This window comes from Cervus elaphus, chromosome 12 (assembly GCF_910594005.1).
Source record: "Cervus elaphus chromosome 12, mCerEla1.1, whole genome shotgun sequence".
NCBI classification, from domain to species: domain Eukaryota; kingdom Metazoa; phylum Chordata; class Mammalia; order Artiodactyla; family Cervidae; genus Cervus; species Cervus elaphus.
The window spans coordinates 30,117,632-30,139,947 of NC_057826.1; the positions used below are offsets into that span (position 1 = coordinate 30,117,632).

Below are 22,316 nucleotides of genomic sequence, written 5' to 3' on the forward strand. Positions count from 1 at the left end.
CTGGCTCAAAAGACCCTGATCATGTCAATAGGTAGGATAAAGTACCAAATGGATGGATGGATATATATTGCAAATTCTGGTGTCCTCCCTGCAAAACAGAGGTAATCATAAAGCCCACAGCTCTCATTTACTGTGTGTACTATGTGCCAGGAAAGGAGCTAAGTGCATTATCTCATTTAATCCCTGTAACAGCCCAGTAACATGGGAACTATTTTGCCCCATTTTAAAACTGAATAAACAAGGCTCCATGGAATTCTCCAGGCCAGAATACTCGAGTGTGTAGCCGGTCCCTTCTCCAGGGGATTTCCCCAAACCTAGGGCTTGAACCCAGGTCTCCCCCATTGCAGGCGAATTGTTTACCAGCTGAGTTACCAGGGAAGCCCCAAACAAGGCTTAGAGAGGCTACCTTACCCAGAGTCTCACAGCTGATACTAGTAAAGTCAGGAAACAAACCTATGCTGTAGGCTAGCAATTGAATGAGCTTGATTCGGTGAGAATGAGTCAGTCAAGAATGAGGATTTGTGGATTGAAAGTTTCCTTGAGAAAAGTCAAATACTAAGTCATTATTCCTTAGTATTGCTAGATAAATTTAAAAAATAAAATAAAACACCCACCATTTAGGAGACTACTGAATTTATCTAGCTCATGATTAGTGTTTTTGATCTAGGACATGTGTATTCAAAAGCCTGATTTTATCAGCACATACAATTTTATGGCAGCTAATTTAGCTTATTTTCATGCTTTCTTCCACTTAGCTTTTGACTAGAGATAGTGACTTGGGATCCTTCAACTTTTATTATAAGTACTTTCCTAAAAAATTACTTGTAAGATGGAAATTTGAAAATCAATCCCATTTTAAATTTGCTGTGCACTGCTGTCCAGCCACCTCCTGAAGGAGCATGTGTATGTCTACACCTTAACTGTATATGTGCATCTGCCTTCATGCAAATCAGATTTCTAGATGGCCAAGGAAACACCCAGAGAATGAGGAAGTCAGATGTTCCCAGGAATCCCTGGTTATATAAAGAAAAGTAGTAATTTCTAGTCTAGACAAGGAAAGCCTTTTTATTTAGTGGATTTGTATCTAACAATGTAACAATATTGGTTCCTGCCTGGGGCAACTGGCTTGTGCTCTCAGCCTCAGTCCACACAGCTGCCAGCTCTGCAGGAAGCGCTGACAAGGATTAATTGGCTTTCCTGAGCCTTGAGGCTCAGCTTTGCTTCCCAGTTCCAAGGATCCCTCAGGACTCTGCTTTCACATAATTTACTGTCTAGAAGGACTTTGTATTTTCTAGAGTTCTATCTAATAGGCCCTATGTAATGTATACACACTTTCAAATTCTTTGAACCTTGAGAATCTTTTAGGATATTTAGCTCAATTTAAATAGGACAAGAGGTAGGACATGACCATATTCAAAGTATTTAGATTATTTGTTGATTTTATGAGGGTTTTGACACGGTCCCATTTAAAATGTGTGATTTACACAAATGATTTTGTCCCTCTTCCTCTATTTGGTAGTATTTGTAGAATGTGACATCCTTTCAATTTTATGCTGGGTTTTCTGGGCAAGAGGAAGCTAGTAAGATGAGGATTTCAGGAGTAGGAGTTCTTCCCAATTATGGATTCTATTTATAGTCTCTCTAGTAATGTTGATGTGATCCAGAGTTTATCCCCTCAATTATTACTATATATCTGGGAAGCCCCTTTTCTCTGTGGCATCACCTTTAGGAAAATTATATTGATTCTGCTATACAGGTAAAGAAGAAATAAAGGAAGTTGTGTCCCACTATGGTGAAGCCAGTTAATATAAAAATCATAGACAGTTGGAAGAGTCTTCTGCTGTTGTCCTATCCAACTTTCCATCAAATGCTGGTTCCTGCCTAGATGGATGCTGGGCCTCTTTCCATCTGCCTGCCACTGAGATCATAATAGTCTTGTTCCCGAAATTCAGCTCCAGCCCATTGTTGGATAACTTGAATTCTAGACAGTTCTTTCACATAAGAGATTTAAAACATCCTCTTTGTAACTTCTCATCAATTAGTCTTAGTTTGATCTGAGTAGTTGCATAGAACGTCTACTCATTGATTGATTGATTAATTGGTCCATTCATTTATTCATTTTTTGGGGTGCCTACTATGAACAATATATTGTACAAGAACATGAGTCTCAAACTCTAGGAGCTGACAGGTTAGCAGGCGATACCATAGACATATCAAAGTCATGTATTGGACATATGACACAAGCAGTATAATTAAGTGCTATGGAAAATGAAAGGGAGAACATTAGGAAGGGGTCAGGTCTTGACAGATGTGGTTGGCAAACTCATTTTGGTGATGGTTTAGTAGCTAAGTCATGTTTGACTCTTGCAACCCCATGCACCTCTGTCCATGGGATTTCCCAGACAAGAATACTGGAGTGGGTAGGCATTCCTTTCTCCAGGGGATACTCCTGCATTGCAGGCAGAGTCTTTACTGACTGAGCCACCAAGGAAGCCCATGGCTTGAGGTTAAAAGGTGGATATTTGGATGTGGAGATAGATTGTAAATATTAGGTGTTGGAGAAGTCATGGGTAGTCTGTATTAACCAGAGCTCAGCGTTTGAATTGGAGAGTGTAAGACAGGGCTAAAAAGGCTGGTAGAATGAGCGTGAGATAGTGAAGGGCTTTGTATGCCTAGAGTGGAGGGTAGAATAGTGGAGACAGAGCTGTGAGGCCAGGTGGCATTCACATCGTCTCAAATGACAGGGTGCAGAGTTCAAGGATTATCCAGTGAGGCAAAGCAGAGCCCTGGGGCCAGTTGCTAAACAGGTGAAAGTTGTGTTTAGTGTGATGACTGGTGGCAGAAGACAGTAGGCTAGAGGGCTGTGTAACATGCCAGATACGGGTGGTAAGGGTCAGAAGCCATGTGGTAGCCCCTGCAATAGAAGTACTGATGGAGAGTTGGATGGTAATGACTTTGACAGCCCTGGAAGCTATCTACTGTGTCTTCCCCTGGAGAGTATCTTCTCCCCACTTCCCCACACATCCAGACTATTTACATCTAGCAGCAAACCCCTCCTTACTTTCTGGTGAACAATTGCTTATTAACACATGGAAGCTTTCCAGGTAATTGTGGTAGAGAATCTCAGGATCCAAATGTCTGCTGTGAAATAGCTGAGAATTGATTTCCCTGCCTCTAATGTGGTCTACATTATCAGTTCAGTTCAGTTCAGTCGCTCAGTCATGTCTGACTGTTTGCAACCACATGGACTGCAGCACGCCAGGCCTCCCAATCCCATCACCAACTCCTGGAGCTTTCTTAAACTCATATCCATTGAGTTGGTGATGCCATCCAACCATCTCATCCTCTGTCATCCCCTTCTCCTCCTGCCCTCAATCTTTCCCAGCATCAGAGTCTTTTCCAGTGGGTCAGTTCTTCGCATCAGGTGGCCAAAGTATTGGAGTTTCAGCTTCAGCATCAGTCCTTCCAATGAATATTCAGGACTGATTTCCTTTAGGATTGACTGGTTTGATCTCCTTTCAGTCCAGGGGACTCTCAAGAGTTTTCTCCAATACCACAGTTCAAAAGCATCAATTTTTCGGTGCTCAGCTTTCTTTATGGTCCAACTCTCCCATTCATACATGACTACTGGAAAAACCATAGCTTTGACTATATGGACAGAGTTCTGACAATACATGGTCCACTGGAGAAGGGAATGGCAAACCACTTCAGTTTTCTTGCCTTGAGAAGGCAAACCACTTCCTCATCTTGCCTTCTCAAGGCAAAAATGCTGACGTGTTTTGCCACTCCCTTCTCCAGTAGATCACGTTTTGTCAGAACTCTCTGCCATGACCTGGCTGTCTTGGGTGGCCCTACATAGATAGCATGGCTCAGTTTCATTGAGTTAGACAAGGCTGATCCAAGTCTACATATAGGCTGAGCCCATATCACAAAAGAAGCTTTAAATATCCTTTAGGATAAAGGTGTGTGTGTGCACACATAGATTTAAATTTAATAGCTTTTTCTTTAGTGTTCTATGTGTGTGGTAGGGAATAATTCTCGTCATTATTACCATTCCTTTTGTTATTGAGTTTGTTTTTATCTAACTGGAAAAGCAGGGGTGAAGGAAGTATATCTAGAAGACTATCTGAAATGAACAGATTTAAACTGGTCTGTTGCTCACAAAATTAGGCTACTTGTTGAATAAAGTGAATGTCGTTAGCAATGTAGGGGAATGTTCCCACATGTCTTCTCACATTCTGTTATTTATGCTTTATTCTAAACTTTAAAGATACTTTCTTTAATTTTTCAAATATTTATTAAGTACCTACTATGTGCCAGGACCTGTTCTAGATTTTGGGCTACCTTAGTGAACAAAATGGTCAAAGATTCCTGCCCTCGTGGAATATATCTAGCAAAAGAGGGGGGACAATCATTAAATAAGTAATGAACATATAAGGTAATTATGTGATTTATTAGGAAGAGACAAGTGTTAAGGAAAAATAAAGAGAAAAGTAGGGAGGGACAGGGCTGCTGGGTGTGTAGGGGAGTTGCACCCTGAGACAAAGTGGTCAAATCTGCCTTCCTTAAGAAGGTGACGTTTGAGTGAAGACTCAGCAGTGAAGGGTTTAGGTACATAGGTACCTGGATTAAGAGAACTGCAAGAAAAGAAAGCTGCTCTTGCAGTGGTATTGAGGCAGGAGAGTGCTGGAAGCAAAGAGGCTCTGTGCTTTTCCATTTCCCTTAGACTAACCGTGCTCATATAACCAAGAAGATAGCTTGGAAAAGAAAATTGCTAAGTGTACTTGTAATAGAACTGATTCAAAATTACTTAAAAAGGAAAAACTTCACAAACATTTAAGGAAGTACAGAGGGGGCTAGGGGAGGTTTTCTGACTTCTAGACTGCTTGGGTTTGAACCCTGGCTCGGCCACTGCCAGCCTCTGTGGGCTTCGGTGTGTCATTCAGCCCTACTGTTCCTCCGTTTCCTCATCTGCAAAATGAGGCTAATTATAGTACCTATCCTCTAGGGTTGCTCTGATGACTAAATGAGTCAATAGTAATGAAAGCTTGGCACTGTCTGACACATAGCAAGTATTAGTTACCAATATTACTACTACTGTTACTACTCATAGTTACTGTTACTGCTTTTATGAGTTGGTGCCCTAATCTGTAATATTCTTTAAGTATGTCTTAAGGGTTGAATGTGTGTGTATGTGTGATCTCTTGAGAGTGTGGGGCTTAATTTAGAACATTAAAGAATCAGGTAAAATCCTACTTGTCACTTAAGTGACAAGTTCTCAATAAATGTTGCTTTCTTCCCCTCTGACAGTATTTCACAGCACAGAAAAATAGTAAAGCGTTTCTTTCTTCTCCTTGCTATGAGTGAGTATTTTGACTGGTTTATAAATAAAATGAAGGCCAGGTGAAAACATTCTGTAGACTCAACTTGGAAACTTTTTCTTTGCCCTTGGTACCCCCAGTAGAACCGAGAAATTCTCAGTGGGGCATTTTGAACATACTGGAAGGCAAATAACCTCAGTTATTGGTGGGTAGCTGAGGAGAAAAACAAAACGAGGGGAAAACCGGAGAAGAAGGGAAGCACTCTGTTAAAGTGATACCACTTTGGGAGAAGGCCACCAGAAAACTAGGAGTTTCTTTCTCTGAGTACCTTTAACAAGAGAAGAGATGGCATCAATCCAGGTAGAGCAGGAGTCCCTGAATGAAAGGACTGGACCAGACAGTTCTTGAGCCTTCTCCAAGCTCACTGAGCAGCCCTTCTCCCCAGTGGAATATCCTATTGTTATATTTACAAACCTGAATTAACTTATATTTCCACATCTGTTTAAAGAGTCAGTAGTGCTTTAGACACAAAGATGGGTTCTGTTGACTAATGCCAAGTAAGAACCAATCACTGCATATTAAAGTAGTAGATTTTGAGAATCAACTTACTAGTTCTCTGGGGTCTGTCTCCAACTTCTCTGGATGTGGCAGCTCATGCAGTCTGCTGCCAGAAAAATGCCAGTGCTGGGGGCTATCCTGGAGACAAGGAAAAACAACACGAGAGTGGTCTGAGGGAACTCTGCGGTCTTGAGGAGATAGGGTGCTGTGCCTGCACAGGCCAGGGTGGGTGGTGGGTTAGGCAGGTGGAGACATGAAGCCAGGCACCCCCTCACTCTCTACTGCTGTGTTGATTCACAGGTGCATCAGATGTCTCCAGGGCCACAGATCATACCTTTTCAACAGTGGCAAAGGATGGGGAAGGAGTGTGTTATACATCTCTGATTTCTGACATCTATTACCCACCTCGGGAGGATGCTACATATTTCACTGGAATTCTTCAGAAAGAAAACGGCCACATCACTGCTTCAGAGAGCCCTGAGGAGTTGCGTTCCCCCGGATCCTCCTTACCAGATGTGCCTGGGACAGAGCCTCGTGGCTTATTTAGTTCTGATTCTGGAATAGAAATGACTCCAGCAGAGTCCGCTGAAGTGAACAAGATCTTAGCAGACCCCCTGGACCAGATGAAAGCAGAAGCCTATAAATACATTGACATAACTAGGCCAGAGGAGGTGAAATATCAGGAGCAATGTCACCCCAAGTTGGAAGAGAAAGACTTGGACTTTAAGAATAAGGACACTGAAATCTCAGTAAGGCCTGAAGAGACCCGTGAGGCTGAGAAACCAGTTCCTGTGGAGGGGAAAATCCTCAAGGACCATTTATTTGAAGAATCAACATTTGCGCCATATGTAGATGATATCTCTGAAGAACAGCGCAGTGCCCCTCTGATTGCCGCCCCTGTCAAGATCACGCTGACTGAAATCGAGCCTTCTATTGAAACCGCTACCCCAGAGAAGACCCCTGAGAAGCAAGATATCTGCCTGAAACCGAGTCCTGACACAGTCCCCACGGTCACCGTCTCAGAGCCTGAAGACGACAGCCCAGGATCTGTCACTCCTCCGTCTTCTGGAACAGGTGAGGAAATGAGGGGGGTCCCTGCCTTGGGAAAACCCAGTGTGTGGAAATATGAACTTTAAAGACTGAAGATTTGCATTCAAAATACTTCAATCTCATTTTAACTGATTTAATTAACAGGTAACTTTTCCAGTCTTGTGCCCATTGTACAAAGGTTGACATCTGGGTTTTTTTTTTAAAAAGTCCTATCAGATTTGCTTTATAAATTATTTCTTTCTTTCTTCGAGGGGAGAAGTAAAAATGACATGCTGGCGACATTAAAACCCTCCTGTAGTTCTGCTGTTCAGAGTAGGGAGGGAGGTGCTGCCAGGTTCTAGGTTAGCTCTTTTCCCTGACCCCTGGGCGTCTTAGCTGTTCTCTTCAGACCAATTGGACCACCTTGGACATTTTACATTCTTGGCTCCAACTCCAAGTCTGTACAGTGAAGGGTGATAGGGTAGATGTTAGGGTCTGGCAGGGATGGACAGTGAGAAGAAACCTAAACAAAGGGTACTCCTCCCTTCCCCCTTCAATCTCAACACTGTCCTTTTCATCTTTTCAGTTTATTGAAGTTCTGCTTACAATTTTATTTTTTAAACCAACGATTCTATTTGGTTATAATTTTTAATAGTTCAGAATTCACTAGGCTATGATCTTCTACAGCTTGAACCTTCTACTCTGACTCAAGGCAGAGTGTTGTTAGACCACATCAGTACATCTTCTCAAGCACAAAGGGGACCTCCCAGACCTGAGTGGAAGTCCAGAGTGGTAGCCAGAGTTTCCCCCCCCAACCCCATGCCACCCCTTTGCAGGTGGTAGGAGTGGAGCTTTTATGTCTCCTCTGCTCTTGAATGCTCAGGGGCATTAGGATGAAGACTGGAAGAGATCTTGAATTTCCCCCTACCTCAAATGGCTGGAATTCTGACCCTACCCCACAGTGATTTACAAACCTCTTTTATTTACAAAAAGTAATCTTCAGAACCTCAGGTGAAAGAGCTTGTATTGAACTCTTAAAACAGATCTAAACCCTTTTGATTAAAGAGTGATTGCTCTAAATCTTGATGAAGCAGTCAGTTCAAGTGTTAGAACAGAGCAGGTATTTAATGGAGGTCCCTCCTGTCTTGTTTCCCTAAAGATTTTGGTATCCATTCCTCTCTTCCCCTGACCTTACCTCAGACTCATTCAACTGTAAACTCTTAAAGATTCTCTGCACCCAGTTTCTGATTTTCAAATTCATTCATTTGCTCAACACATACTTTCTACACACTTTCTTTTAGTCAGGCACTCGAATAAGCACTGGTGATGCTGGAGTTGAAAAGCAAACAAAAATCAGTCTCTGCCTTCCAGTGGGACAGATGACCAGGGAAATAGTCACATTCCAGTGTGACTTATCCCAGCTGACAACAGGAGGTAGGAACATATCTGAGTCTCAAAGCCTCCTTGTGATGCTTCTGGCCACGCAGGTAAAACCCTTCTATTAATGTTATCTCATGACATAAAGATACTGACACTCTGAAGATGACTACATTATCAGCTGTGTTTCAGAGCTCTAGGTATGTCTGGTGATCAGTACGGAAGAACTTTGGCCAGTCTTTGGGAAGGGTGAAATGCCCCCGGTCCTTCAGGTCTATTTACATGGCCACACGCATATGTGAAAATTACAGTTTATGAAGCTGGTGATAAAGACTTGATGTGTGCATGTGTGCATGCGAAGTCGCTTAAGTCATGTCCAACTCCGTGCGACCCTGTGGACTGTAGCCCACCAAGCTCCTCTGTCCGTGGGATTCTCCAGGCAAGAATACTGGAGTGGGTTGCCATGCCCTCCTCCAGGGAATCTTCCCAACCCAGGGATTAAACCAGTGTCTCTTACATCCCCTGCATTGGCAGGTGGATTCTTTACCACTGAACCACCTAGGAAGTCCTAAGACTTGATATAAGGTTCATTAATTATGAGGGATATTTTTTTCTTCGGTTGTCATGACTCATTGGAGTTCTGGAACATCTTGAAGAGAAGACAAAATCAGATTTGGCTCTCATGATCTTGGAGTTTTATGATCTGTTGGTGCCCGTTTGACAGCATGGGATAAGACAGTGGTTTTCTCTGCAATTACTCCAAGTAAACATCTAAGTAAGGTTTATTCCAGAAAGAGAAAGTCCCTTGTCCCATTACACAATTGTCTCTGATGGTCAGTTCCCCTCTCCACGCACCCCCCCACACCATAACACCTGAGTCATATGACAACACATAAGAATAAAATTAACAAAAGAGATAGGAGAAGTCAGCTTGTCATTGAGGCTTTTCTTATTCTTTTTATCCCAAAATGAAAGTGAAAGTCTCTCAGTCACGTCCAACTCTTTGCAACTCCTTGGACTATACAGTCCGTGGAATTCTCCAGGCCCGAATGCTGGAGTGGGTAGCCTTTCCCTTCTCCAGGGGATTTTCCCACCCCATGGATCGAACCCAGGTCTCCTGCATTGCAGGCGGATTCTTTACCAGCTGAGCCAAGAGGTTACCTTAACCCCCTTCTCATCTTGTGAGCCCCTCGTACTATGAGACCCTATGCCCATAGACACTGGAGGATTTGGGCTTTATTTCATCTCTTGGATCTCAATTCTCTCTGCCATTTCCAGTGCTAACTGGTAAGACAAACACCAAGAATTACATATATTCCTACATAGAAACTGAGGAAAAGGCAATCATCCTAAACAAAAGGAATTCAGTTTATCACTGTTTAATAAATATGGAAATTATCAACAAACTCTAGGGAATAATTCTAATTATGTGAATTATGAATCAGGAGAAGTTATAATTTAGAAAAGTTTTAACTACAAACCCTTAATCTTAATCAAGGAGTCTAATATACTTTCTTCAATTCCAATACATTATTCCATTTTGCAGTTTTCTTCAATGTACTTAATTATTTTCACCATATTAAATAACATACCCTGAGGTATGGAGGTAATTCTTACAGCTCAAATATTGGAAGTGTCTTCTAAGTAAAGATCAGTCATGAATACAAGCGAAATGTTTTAGGAAAATACAGTAAGTGCCCTGAGGCACCAGAACATTGATCTGTCAGCAGCATGCTGTTCCTGACCCAAATACCTAGAAGTATATTATGGTTGTCATGGATGTTCTTTGAGGTGTTATCTTCAGAAAAGATAATCAATAATCAAGAGGCTATGATAAAACCACCCATGTCCCTTAAGAAGAAATAGCAATACAAAGTAAATCAATTCAAACTCTTTGAAAACTACTGTTGCTATTTATTTCCTTGCATTGATGAGGTCTGTGATTCTCCTACCCACTTTGCAAGTTTATTCTTTTATTCAAAATGCTTATTGAGTCACTTCTATATGTCAGACATGTGCTAGACACCAGACACATTGCAGCAAACAAGGTGTATAAAGTCCCTGCCCTCATGGAGCTTATTGCTAGTGAGAGACGTCAGTAAAAGGAAGCACATAAATAAATAGTGTAATTTCATGGAATGTGAACACTGTCAATGTGGTTGCAGTGGGGAGAAGGAAGGGAAGAGTGGCAGGATCAGATCTGTGTTTCTAAAAGATCCTTCTGGATGACAAGTGGAGAATGAGATGGGAACAAAGGGGAGGGCTGGATGTCAGCACTGCTCATGGTTGGACACTGGCATCTGTGACTTGATAGACTGGCCCATATTCACCTTCCTTTTTTTTCCTTCTAAATTAAAGCAGCATGATTAGTAGCAGCAGTGATAGAATGTTGGGTATGAGAAGGTCAAGGATGGCCTCTGTGACCTGAGATCTGTAATCTATGATCTGAAATCTGAATGAGAAGAAGACCACAATTCAGAGAGGGATTAACAGGGACCCCAGGTTTAGAGGTCAACTAATGCACAGGCCTCAAGGCTCTATTATTTGGGAACTGAAAGATGATACAAAGGAGCAAGGGAGAAGTATGAGACAGAACAGAATTGGAGAAGTAGACAGGGCCTAGAACATTAAAGGCTTCGCATGCAAGAGCAAAGAATTTGAGTTTTGTTCCAAAGGCATTGGGAAACCATTGAATAATTTTAATCTGGGAAGGAATGCCATTCATTCATTGTTTCACTTAACAAACATGCAATGACCATTTACTTCATGTCAAGCATTGCTTAATCGCTGCTGTGGATATAGTGGTGAAACATAAGATTCCTGCATGCCTGGAGTTTGCATTTTAATTGACAAGACTTACATACAAATAAATAGATGATATACTATCAGGTTGTTATAATGGTTATGAAGAATGATAAAGCAAGGTAGAGTGTAAGAGAGTGATGGGGGCAGTCATGAGGAAATGCTCTTCCTTGCCAGTGGTTTTCGGCAGAGACCTGAATGGGGTGAGGGAACAAGCCGTGTGGACACAAGGAAGTGGTGCCAGGCTGAGCTGACGCCAGTGCAGAGGCCCAGAGAATGTCCTAAGTGTTCTAGCAGCAGCTGGAAAGTCAATGTGGTTGCAGTGGGGAGAAGGAAGGGAAGAGTGGCAGGATCAGATCTGTGTTTCTAAAAGATCCTTCTGGATGACAAGTGGAGAATGAGATGGGAACAAAGGGGAGGGCTGGATGTCAGCACTGCTCATGATTGGACACTGGCATCTGTGACTTGATAGACTGGCCCATATTCACCTTCCTTTTTTTTCCTTCTAAATTAAAGCAGCATGATTAGTAGCAGCAGCAAACATACCTTCCCATGCTAGGGGGTTCTAACCTTCAGTTTCTATATTCTATTTAATTATCAATGACTCTCTAGCTTTGCTGTGTCAGTCTTGTGCTGTGCTAAGCTGTGTCTGACTTTGCAATCCAATGGACTGTAGCCCGCCAGGCTCCTCTGTCCATGGGATTCTCCAGGCAAGAATACTGGAGTGGGTTGCCATGGCCTCCTCTAGGGAATTTTCCTGACCCAGGAATCGAACCCACATCTCTTAAATCTCTGTGTGGCAGGCAGTTCTTTACTGCTAGTACCACCTGGGAAGCCCAGTGTCAGTCTTGACATAAACCCGTAAGTTTTTAACAAGGGTAGGAAAACCTCTGTTTTGTTCTAAAATTTCCCCTGATTTCTCCTAGCACTTTGTTAAACTTTTAGTTCACTTTTAGAATGGAGGGTAATGTCTACAATATCTACTGAGTCCCATTTCACTCATAAGAAAGATGATTTTTTTTTAAAATAGTACTTTTACTTGCCCAACATGAAACTTACCAGACCTTTTCCTCCCACACTCCACTGGTACCATCCTTGGGCGTTAGTCACTCAGTTGTGTCCAAATCTTTGTGACCCCATGGGCTGTAGCCCTGCCAGGCTCATCTGTTCATGGAATTCTCCAGGTAAGAATCCTGGAGTGGGTAGCCATTCCCCTCTCCAGGGGATCTTCCTGACCCAGGGATCGAACCCGGGTCTCCTGCATTGCAGGCAAATTCTTTACTGTCTGAGCCACTAGGGAAGCCCCTACCATTTTTACCTTTGAGTAAATAAACCAACATCCTCAAGCCTTCTTTTCTGAATGCTCTAACGTAGTAGTTTTCAGCTGGAGATAGGGTTGCCAGATAAAAATATCAATATTTCCTAGGACATACTTATGCTAAAAAAAAGTTCATTGTTTATCAAACCGTCCTAGTTAACTAAGTATCCTGTATCTTTATTTGCTAAATCTGTCAACCCTAACTGTATGTGATCTTTAGAATCACCTTTGGAGATATAAAACACTGATGCCTGGGCCCCATCAAGACTCAACTTCTACTAAGTCAAAGTTTCTGAGGGCAGTTTTGAGCCACACCCCACTCAAAATCAGTGAGGAGAAGGAAGGGAAGAGCGGCAGGATCAGATTTATGTTTACACAACCCAGAAACAGTTTCACCACTGTTCTGGGACTTCCCCAGCCGTCCAGTAGTTAAAAATCTGCCTTCCAATCCAGGGGACATGTTTAATCCCTAGTCAGGGAACTAAGATCCCACATACTGTGAGGCCACTAAGCCCATACACTGTACTACTGAGCCAGTGCCACAACTAAGCCTGGATGCTGCAAAGACCTGATGCAGTCAGATAAGTAAATTAATTAAAAAAACATAAAGCAAGACCAAAGGACCAAAAGTCACCCTTAGGAAAAAAAAAGAACCATTGTTTTAACGACTTGAGCTAATTCTCACATGAGCTCTGCTTGTTGAGTACATCCTGTGTGCCAGGCACTGTACCTGGTACTGGGGATATGATGTGGGTTGTTTCACTTTTTTGACTGTTACACATAATGCTGTTATGAACACAGTGTATAAGTTTTTGAGTGGACATAGGTTTTCAATTCTCTACTTATGAGTGGAATTTCTGATTTATATGGAAACTCTAGTTGAGGAACTGCCAGACTAGTTTCCAAAGCAACTGTATCATTTTACATTCACACCAGCAGTGGCTGAGTGTTCCAGTTTCTCCACATCTTTTTCAACACTTAACTACTCTCTGACTTTTTGATTCTAGGAATCCTAGTGGGTACAAAGTGGTAACTCATTGGTTTCGATTTGTACTTCTCTGGTGAATTATGATGTTGAGCACATTTCCGTATGCTTTTCTGTCATGTGTAAATACTCTTTGGAGTAATTGCTATTCAAATTATTTGCCTATATTTAACTGGGTTGTCTTTTTATAATTGAATTATAATAATTTTTAATAGATTCTAGATATAAGTCCCTTATAGGTATATGATTTGTAAAATTTTTACCCATTCTATGGATTGTCTTTCCACTTTCTTGATGTTTTCCTCTAAAGCACAAAAATGTCTAATATTTATGAATTCCAATTTGTATATTTTTATTTTGTTGCTTATGTTTTTGATGTCATGTCTAAGAAACCACTATCTAATCAAAGGTCATGAAGATTCACTTCTGTGTTTTCTTCTAAAGTTTCTGATTTTAGTTCTTACATTTAGATTGAATCCACGTAGAGGTAATTTTTAATATGACATGAGGTAGGGTTTCAGCTTCATTCTTTTGCATGTGGTTATCTAGCTTATTTTTCCTCTTCTTCTCATTTTCTGAAATACAGTTTGTCCTATCTCAGGCCCCCACCCACTTTTTGAACAGATGTGGCCTGATATAGTGAGAAATGCATGAAACATAAAGACTTGAGTCCATCTGTATGTCTTCTTTGGAGAAATGTCTGTTTAGTTCTTTGGCCCATTTTTTGATTGGGTCATTTATTTTTCTGGAATTGAGCTGCAGGAGTTGCTTGTATATTTTTGAGATTAATCCTTTGTCTGTTGCTTCATTTGCTATTATTTTCTCCCAATCTGAGGGCTGTCTTTTCACCTTACTTATAGTTTCCTTTGTAGTGCAAAAGCTTTTAAGTTTCATTAGGTCCCATTTGTTTATTTTTGCTTTTATTTCCAATATTCTGGGAGGTGGGTCATAGAGGATCTTGCTGTGATTTATGTCGGAGAGTGTTTTGCCTATGTTCTCCTCTAGGAGTTTTATAGTTTCTGGTCTTACATTTAGATCTTTAATCCATTTTGAGTTTATTTTTGTGTATGGTGTTAGAAAGTGTTCTAGTTTCATTCTTTTACAAGTGGTTGACCAGTTTTCCCAGCACCACTTGTTAAAGAGGTTGTCTTTTTTCCAATGTATATCCTTGCCTCCTTTGTCAAAGATAAAAGAAATGCAAATCAAAACCACAATGAGGTACCATTACACACCAGTCAGGATGGCTGCTATCCAAAAGTCTACAAGCAATAAATGCTGGAGAGGGTGTGGAGAAAAGGCAACCCTTTTACACTGTTGGTGGGAATGCAAACTAGTACAGCCGCTATGGAAAACAGTGTGGAGATTTCTTAAAAAACTGGAAATAGAACTGCCATATGACCCAGCAATCCCACTTCTGGGCATACACACTGAGGAAACCAGATCTGAAAGAGACACGTGCACCCCAATGTTCATCGCAGCACTGTTTATAATAGCCAGGACATGGAAGCAACCTAGATGCCCATCAGCAGATGAATGGATAAGGAAGCTGTGGTACATATACACCATGGAATATTACTCAGCCATTAAAAAGAATTCATTTGAACCAGTCCTAATGAGATGGATGAAGCTGGAGCCCATTATACAGAGTGAAGTAAGCCAGAAAGATAAAGAACATTACAGCATACTAACACATATATATGGAATTTAGAAAGGTAATAACGATAACCCTATATGCAAAACAGAAAAAGAGACACAGAAATACAGAACAGACTTTTGAACTCTGTGGGAGAATGTGAGGGTGGGATATTTCAAAAGAACAGCATGTATACTATCTATGGTGAAACAGATCACCAGCCCAGGTGGGATGCATGAGACAAGTGCTCGGGCCTGGTGCACTGGGAAGACCCAGAGGAATCGGGTGGAGAGGGAGGTGGGAGTGGGGATCGGGATTGGGAATACATGTAAATCCATGGCTGATTCAAAGAATAAAATAAAATAAAATAAAAGGAAAAAAAAAAAAAAAAAAGACTTGAGTCCAAATTTAAGGCAAGTCATTTCTCACCATGTGGCTATATCATTCAGGGCCCTGCAGGAAACAAAAGCGACACACTCAAAAGTTGTAACTGAAGAGGGTTTAAAGAAATGGCTATTTACAAATGTAAAGACATTTAAAGATAGTTAAAAGAACCAACAAAAAATGGTAAAGCACCCAAGGACTGGCGACATTAAGGATCTATTGTACCCCGGACCCAAAGCGGGAAGGGGAAGGAAGAGCATTCCCAAAGCTTGGAGCTTCAGAAACAGCAAGAGGTATAAATACCCCAACATTTGCCTCCTTCCACCTCTTCTGTGGAAGAGAAGAGGCTGTTTTGCTATTGGCTGAAGATAACCAGAAATCAGAGAGGAAGGAATTCCAGGTAATACCTTCTATGTAGGTCAGCCTCTTGGAACAGAGAACAGGGCAGAGAAAGATGGGAATAAGTCCAAGGAGGCAAAGATAGAAAAACCAGTACCGTGATCTTGGACAAGTCACTTTACCTATTGCCACTAGACTCTAAGCCCCATATGTGAAGTGCCTGTAACCCAGAAAATGCTCAACAAGTGGAGCTGTGATGCTGCTGCTACTGATAGTGCTCTGGAGGTACAGGCTGTTCCTTCATTCACACTGGCCTCTACTTCCTATCTTCTTCCTCCTCCTTCCACCCTATCATTGCAAATTTAATGTAACTTTTACACTTTTTTGCTGTTTGAAATCACATGTGCACAACTTACTAAGGAACTAACTTCTATAAAAATAGAGTTAAGGATCATGCAGTAAATCTTTTTACACATAAACTGTGCATGAGATAATGAGGTTCTTGTTTTAAGTTACTGAAAAAAAAAAAACATATAAATCATATCACTTCTCTACTCAAAATCCTCCAATGGCTTCTCATTTCACTCAGGATAAAAGCCTGATGAGATCCTACATGATGACCCCACTTCCCTGAATGCATTTTACCTCTTTTCCTATTTACCTATTTTCCTACCCCCTTACTCACTTTGCCCCAGACAAGACTGCCTCCTTTTGATACCTAGATCATTGCAGCTCCCACCTCCAGACCTTTGTACTATCTGTTCCCACTGCTTGGCATGCTTTTCCTCTGTTTATCTTCATGAATCACTTGCTCACCTTCTGAAGTGTTGAATATAGGTTACCTTCTCAATAAAATCTATCTTGACAACCCTATTTAAAATTACAAACTCATCCCCACCCTGTCACAGTCCTCCTGACCCCTTTACTTTTTTTCCATAGCACTTAACATCTTCTAACATACTATATATTTTTTTTATTACATGCATTATTTGTGTATTGTATTCTTCTCCCACTAGAATATAAGCAGAGATTTTGTTTCCTGTTTCATTCACTAATACATCTTAAGTGCCTATAAGGGAGCCTAACACATAGAAGGCGATCAGTAAATAATAGATGAATGAATGATACATGGATAAAGGGTAAAAATCATTTCAGTTTTTAGAGAATTAGACAAATCTAAACTATTTTATCCATTGGGGTCCACCCATAGTCCTAAAGTGACAATTTACTTAGCCATCAATAGTCTATCCTTTACCCTCCCAGTGACCTCAAAGCTTTGGAGAAATGACAAGTAGTTCTTGCTTATAAAAGGGCCAGAAATCACTGGTAGGATATTCTGACATAAGGTCCTGTTGCATTGGCAAGGGGAAAACCAAGCTCTTGAAAACTGTTGTCATGGCCATCCCAAGTAATTTCAGCTAAGACAGAAATATCAGTAAGATTGCCCATGAGGTTTGGGGGCCATCTGAATATACATCAGACAGAAGGTAGGCAGTTGCCCAAGGGATGTGACTGTTGGGTTTTGTTCTCAAGAGGAGGTGAAGAGATGACAAAAGAATGACAGTGGACTCTACCATTAGAAGCCTCTACCATTAGAATCCCTTGTGGGATTGCACAGTATGGTAGTCTGCACAGCCTGCTTAGTGGAACTGGCAAAAAATTATTCCTTATATTGCTTCACTTTGTTACACTTTTCACTAAAAAAGAATAAATGTATTGATTCTTATGGAAAATGTGAAGGTTGGAAAGCATGTTGTACATAAGGATCCAAATTAGCTTTCTTTGTCTTACTGAAGCAGGGAACATAGACAGGGGTTCATGAACAAGGAGTTATTACAGATTTGTTGACACTGGTGGGCCAAATTAGAGAGATATATATATCGGATTGGGGCTTCCCAGGTGGCACTAGTGGTGAAGAACAGGCTTACCAACGCAGGAGACGTTAGGAGACATGGGCTTGATCCCTGGGTCGGGGAAGATCCCCGAAGGAGGGCCTGGCAACCCACTCCAGTATTCTTGCCTGGAGAATCCCATGGACAGAGGAGCCTGGCAGGTACATGACAGTCCATAGGGTCGCAAAGACTGGACACGACTGAAGTGACTTAGCACACAAGCATACATAGGATTATCTGATGAAATCTGTGACACTGGAAAACTTCCCTTGGAGGCGGATTAGAAATTAAAACCATGACTTCTAGAAAGTTTCCCACATTGAAACAGAAAAATCAGCCAGGTGCTACTGCTAAGAAATTGCTGCGTCATTTTTAAAAATAACTAAATTAAGATATAGGTATATGAAACACTAATTGGACCATAACAGTAATTAGCCTTTTAGTTCTGGTGGCCTTTCTAGCATAGCCCTGGAAACAGACTATTTTGGGGGCTAATAAGATATGTGTTTTTTAAGCAAGGAGAAAATATCTCCCCTAATGGAATTTTGTTTTATTTCTTCTCTCCCTGTCCATCTGTCTGTCCTTGTGTGTGCCTCTTTGGCGCTTCTTCGCTCTGTGGGACGACAGAACCGTCTGCCGCAGAATCCCAGGGGAAATGCGGCATCTCCGAGGATGAGCTGATCACTGCCATTAAGGAAGCAAAGGGGTTATCCTACGAGACAACGGAGAGCCCACGGCCAGCGGGCCAGGGGGTCGACAGGCCCGAGGCCAAGGCCAGGTCTGGGCTGCCCACCATCCCCAGCCCCCTGGACCACGAGGCCAGCAGCGCGGAGTCGGGGGACTCGGAGATCGAGCTGGTGTCCGAGGACCCGCTGGCCGCTGAGGACACGCTGCCCTCGGGTTACGTGACCTTTGGCCACGTGGGCGGCCCGCCGCCGTCGCCGGCCTCGCCGTCGATCCAGTACAGCCTCCTGAGGGAGGAGCGTGAGGCCGAGCTGGACAGCGAGCTCATCATTGAGTCGTGCGACGCCTCCTCCGCCTCAGAGGAGAGCCCCAAACGGGAGCAGGACTCACCGCCGATGAAGCCGGGTGCCCTGGACGCCATCCGGGAGGAGCCGGGCGCCCGGGCCGAGGAGCGCACCCCCAGCCAGCGGGGCCTGGCAGAGCAGGAGCCCTTCCGCAGTTTCCCCTCGGCTGCCCCGCGAGCCGGCCCGGAGCTGCTGTCCGGAGACCCAGCCTCCACCCCCGAGGGGCCCACCGCGCCACGAGCACCCGTAGAAGCAGCGAGTTCCGACCAAAGCTCCCAGGCCACAAAGGCCCCCGGGCTTCGGGGTCCTGGCATCATGCCCCCTCTGCTGTTTCTCAATAAGCAAAAAGGTAAAGTGACAGCGTTCTTGATTAAAGTAGGTTGTCGGCTTACAGTTCTCCCCCTGGGGGCGCTGAGATACTCAACAGAGGGGCATTGGTCTGGCTCAGCCCTGTAGTCAGGTCCTAATTGGTGGAACAGTTAGCCAAGAACAATTCCAAAGAGGGTGGGGAGGAGAAAAGAGGATTCCGATTCGCAGCTGGAACTTCCATGGCAAAACCGTGTGCTGTGAGCTACGGCTGGCTGGCTGAACCCTAGCCTCTCCAATAATAAACGGTTTTGTGGACACTCCAAGATCTCCTGAATGGAGTGAATGTGTCCCTCCTTTCATTCCAGGACTGGATTTCCTCACTTGGGATGGAATGGGGTTTGTTATTGTCTAAGGCTCATTTCCAGCTTCCCACTCCCTCAGGGATGGGGTGGGCTTACAGTCCCTCTAGGTGCTGAAACCCACCATTAGCACTTCCATTTTGCCAACCAAAGGTGCTTCTTAAATGGACCAAGAGGATCTCAGCGTCATCCTTTCTCTTACCAAGAACAAACAAAACAACCACAACAACAGAGTTTCTCTTGTCCCTCAGTGAGACCTAAGGTGACTAATTTTAAAGTCACTTTTTACTTAGAATGATTTTAATCTGGCCATTACATTTTTCCTATGAGAGATCTTAAGTTGAAAGAAGTCTTCAAATTCAGAAAAAATGGAAGTCATTACTTTGTCTTTTGGGCATTCTTACCCCCAAGTCATTCTCCACACCGGGTTGCAGCTGTGTTACGGAATTCAGGAAGGGAATTAAAGTCAAGTGAGCAGTAATAAATTAGGCACTGCACAGTCTAGTTAATGGGGCTACATTGAAGGTACACAATCTCTCCCCAGATCCTGGGTAGAAGAACCTCCAGGTGGAACTTGAAAACAAACTCTAAACTCTATTCCAGGTCCCCTCTCATCCGTCTCCTCTGCTTTGTGTGTGTGTGTGTGTGTTTGTGGTTTTTTTTTTTAGAAGTATTTTTCTTTTTAAGGATAAATGATTCTGAGGGTAACACCCTCCTTCCTGTTTATATGCTAACTTCAATGATGTTAGTAGCAATTAAAGTGCCTCATATAAAAATAGAGGACAAAATCTTTCTCATTATAGATTGGAAGCGCGCTTCTAAATTCTTTAAAATGAACACATTGCAAAGGGGGAAACAGGAGGAATGAAATGAAAAGATAGCCCTGCTGCATGGTTACTGGTGGCCTAGACACATGGCATCACATGGGGGCTGACATAATTGACTCCTGATATCCCAAATAACTCATCCCTCAGAGTTTAAAGTGTATTTAGTGTGTGCAGTAGGGAGGCTTTTCTGTGACATACTTAGTAGTGGAAATGTGTATTTGTTGCATGAATATTAGAACTAATTTGGATTCTTTTGCCACCACTCTGACTGTGGTGGGACAGGGCCCTGCAGCTTTCAGGGAGCTTGAAGCAGGAGCGCTTGAGTCATTCAGAGTATGGGTTCATATCACTGTACTGTAACAGGCGTGTGTCTCCATTTTATCCCGTAATTAGCATCCCCATAGTGAAATGGTCACATGTGCACGGCGCTGCTCGAGTATATTTATCCTCAAAGTAAGGAAATCTGAAGTCTAATAAAGAGAGAATGGTATTGTGCAGGCCCATTCCCCTCATTAGTATATTTGAGAGACAAGTATGGCAGCTGATGTTAGTAGCAATTAAATGTTAGTAGCTGATGTTAGAGACAAGTATGGACTGACTGAGCGACCAAATGTCCAATAAAGAGCTAATGCGATGGAGAAGTACCGCGGTGAATGCAAAGGCTTCAGAGCGTATTTTACAGTTGATTCTGGTACCATTCTAATCCCTGTGCAAATTGCCCCATGTGGCTTGGACCCTCTGCTGCCACATTAGACATTAGAAAGGAGAAAGTGGCAGTCTTTTCAAACGATTAAGGCATACCACGGTGAATAGCCTCTGCTCTCCTCCACACTGAGAGATCCTTTGAAATCCAGTCTCCCACTGAAACTCGGCGCTCTCAGCCTCATTATCTGTGAAGAGAGTCTGAAAGGTTGTTCTGAGGCAGCCGAGCACTGGCGGTGCTGCGCAGACGACTCAGTGCTGCCAGCAGGTTATTGGAGCCCTGGGGTTCTTCTGGTCCCACCTGCTCCACCTCAGCAGGTGGGAGGAGCAGCCTCCCCCAGGCTGTTCTTAATCACTGTCTGTGGACAGCAGGGTTGCGCTCAAGTCAAGTGCGACTCCCCGCAGCAGTGGGGTCAGGTCAGCTTCTGTGGTTTCCTCAAGCCTCTGGCAATGTAAATAGATTCAGGTTCATATATTCACAAGTATGCTCTTCTCCCTGGCTTTGAAGTTATCCTGCTAATGCTGGTGCTGGGCTAAGTTTTGGAAAGGTCCAGAAATATTTAGAATGAGGTTTGGCAAATATCTGACGACATCATAGCACATACTGTCAAGGAACGTTGGGCTTTATTTACTGGCATGTGCTTGTCCTGACAAGGTCTATTTATGGAGCTTTCTTACCTTTCGGAGACCTCCACTGCTATTGCACTGAAGACCAGATGTGGTTCATCATATTCCAGTTTCCCTTCTCTGTGCACCCCCTGAGCTCCTGCTCCCCTGTTTTACTGCTTCCCCACACCCTCAGGGATGGCCTCTTAAGAACATGACAGGGCAGATAAATTTTCACTGTTGCAAGGTTGACCCTTTTAGGAATGTCTTAGTTGAAAACAAATGAAAAATTCTCAATAAAACATTAATACCCAATGTGACTCATCAGGGTGGATATGCAGTATATTTCCACCTATTTGATTGCAGAATCTTTTATTAGAGTGTGGTGTAGGGTTCATTGCCTACAGAGCATTCTTTGAAAAATAGTGGTCTCTGGGTACTCACCTCCATTCCCAGCATTCTGATTACTTTTCCTTACAGTTCAAAAACATAGTGTCAGACCAGCCACTGGGATGTCACGTGGGAGCCTGTTAGAAATGTCAAGCTCCTTCCCAGACCTACCTACTGATTAGAATCTGCATTTTACCAAGATGTCCAAGTGATTCCTAGTCACGCTAAAGCTTGAGAAGCAATATTTTAGACCATGGTAGTCAGTATTAACGTTTCGACCTGAAACTGTTCTGAAGAAGGTCACCAACAACCACCTTCTTATCTCCCCAAAAGACCTCTTTTCAGTCGCATCTTTCTTGTTCTCCTGAGTACTTTAATGTTGTACTGCTGAACAGTCCTTAAAGCATTAGTGATAAAATAATATATGTTCAAAATAAATATAACATAAGAAATGGTG

At 42.7% G+C, this 22,316-nt stretch overlaps 1 protein-coding gene across 1 annotated transcript in view; it reads left to right on the forward strand.

Moving 5' to 3' along the window:
- RTN1 (reticulon 1) overlaps nucleotides 1-22,316 on the forward strand; it is a 242,343-nt gene that overhangs the window by 120,522 nt on the left and 99,505 nt on the right. Inside the window, exons 2-3 of the mRNA XM_043920790.1 lie at nucleotides 6,180-6,953; nucleotides 18,266-19,015. Of these exons, the coding sequence (XP_043776725.1) occupies nucleotides 6,180-6,953; nucleotides 18,266-19,015 (1,524 nt within the window). The remainder of the gene's footprint in view (nucleotides 1-6,179; nucleotides 6,954-18,265; nucleotides 19,016-22,316) is intronic.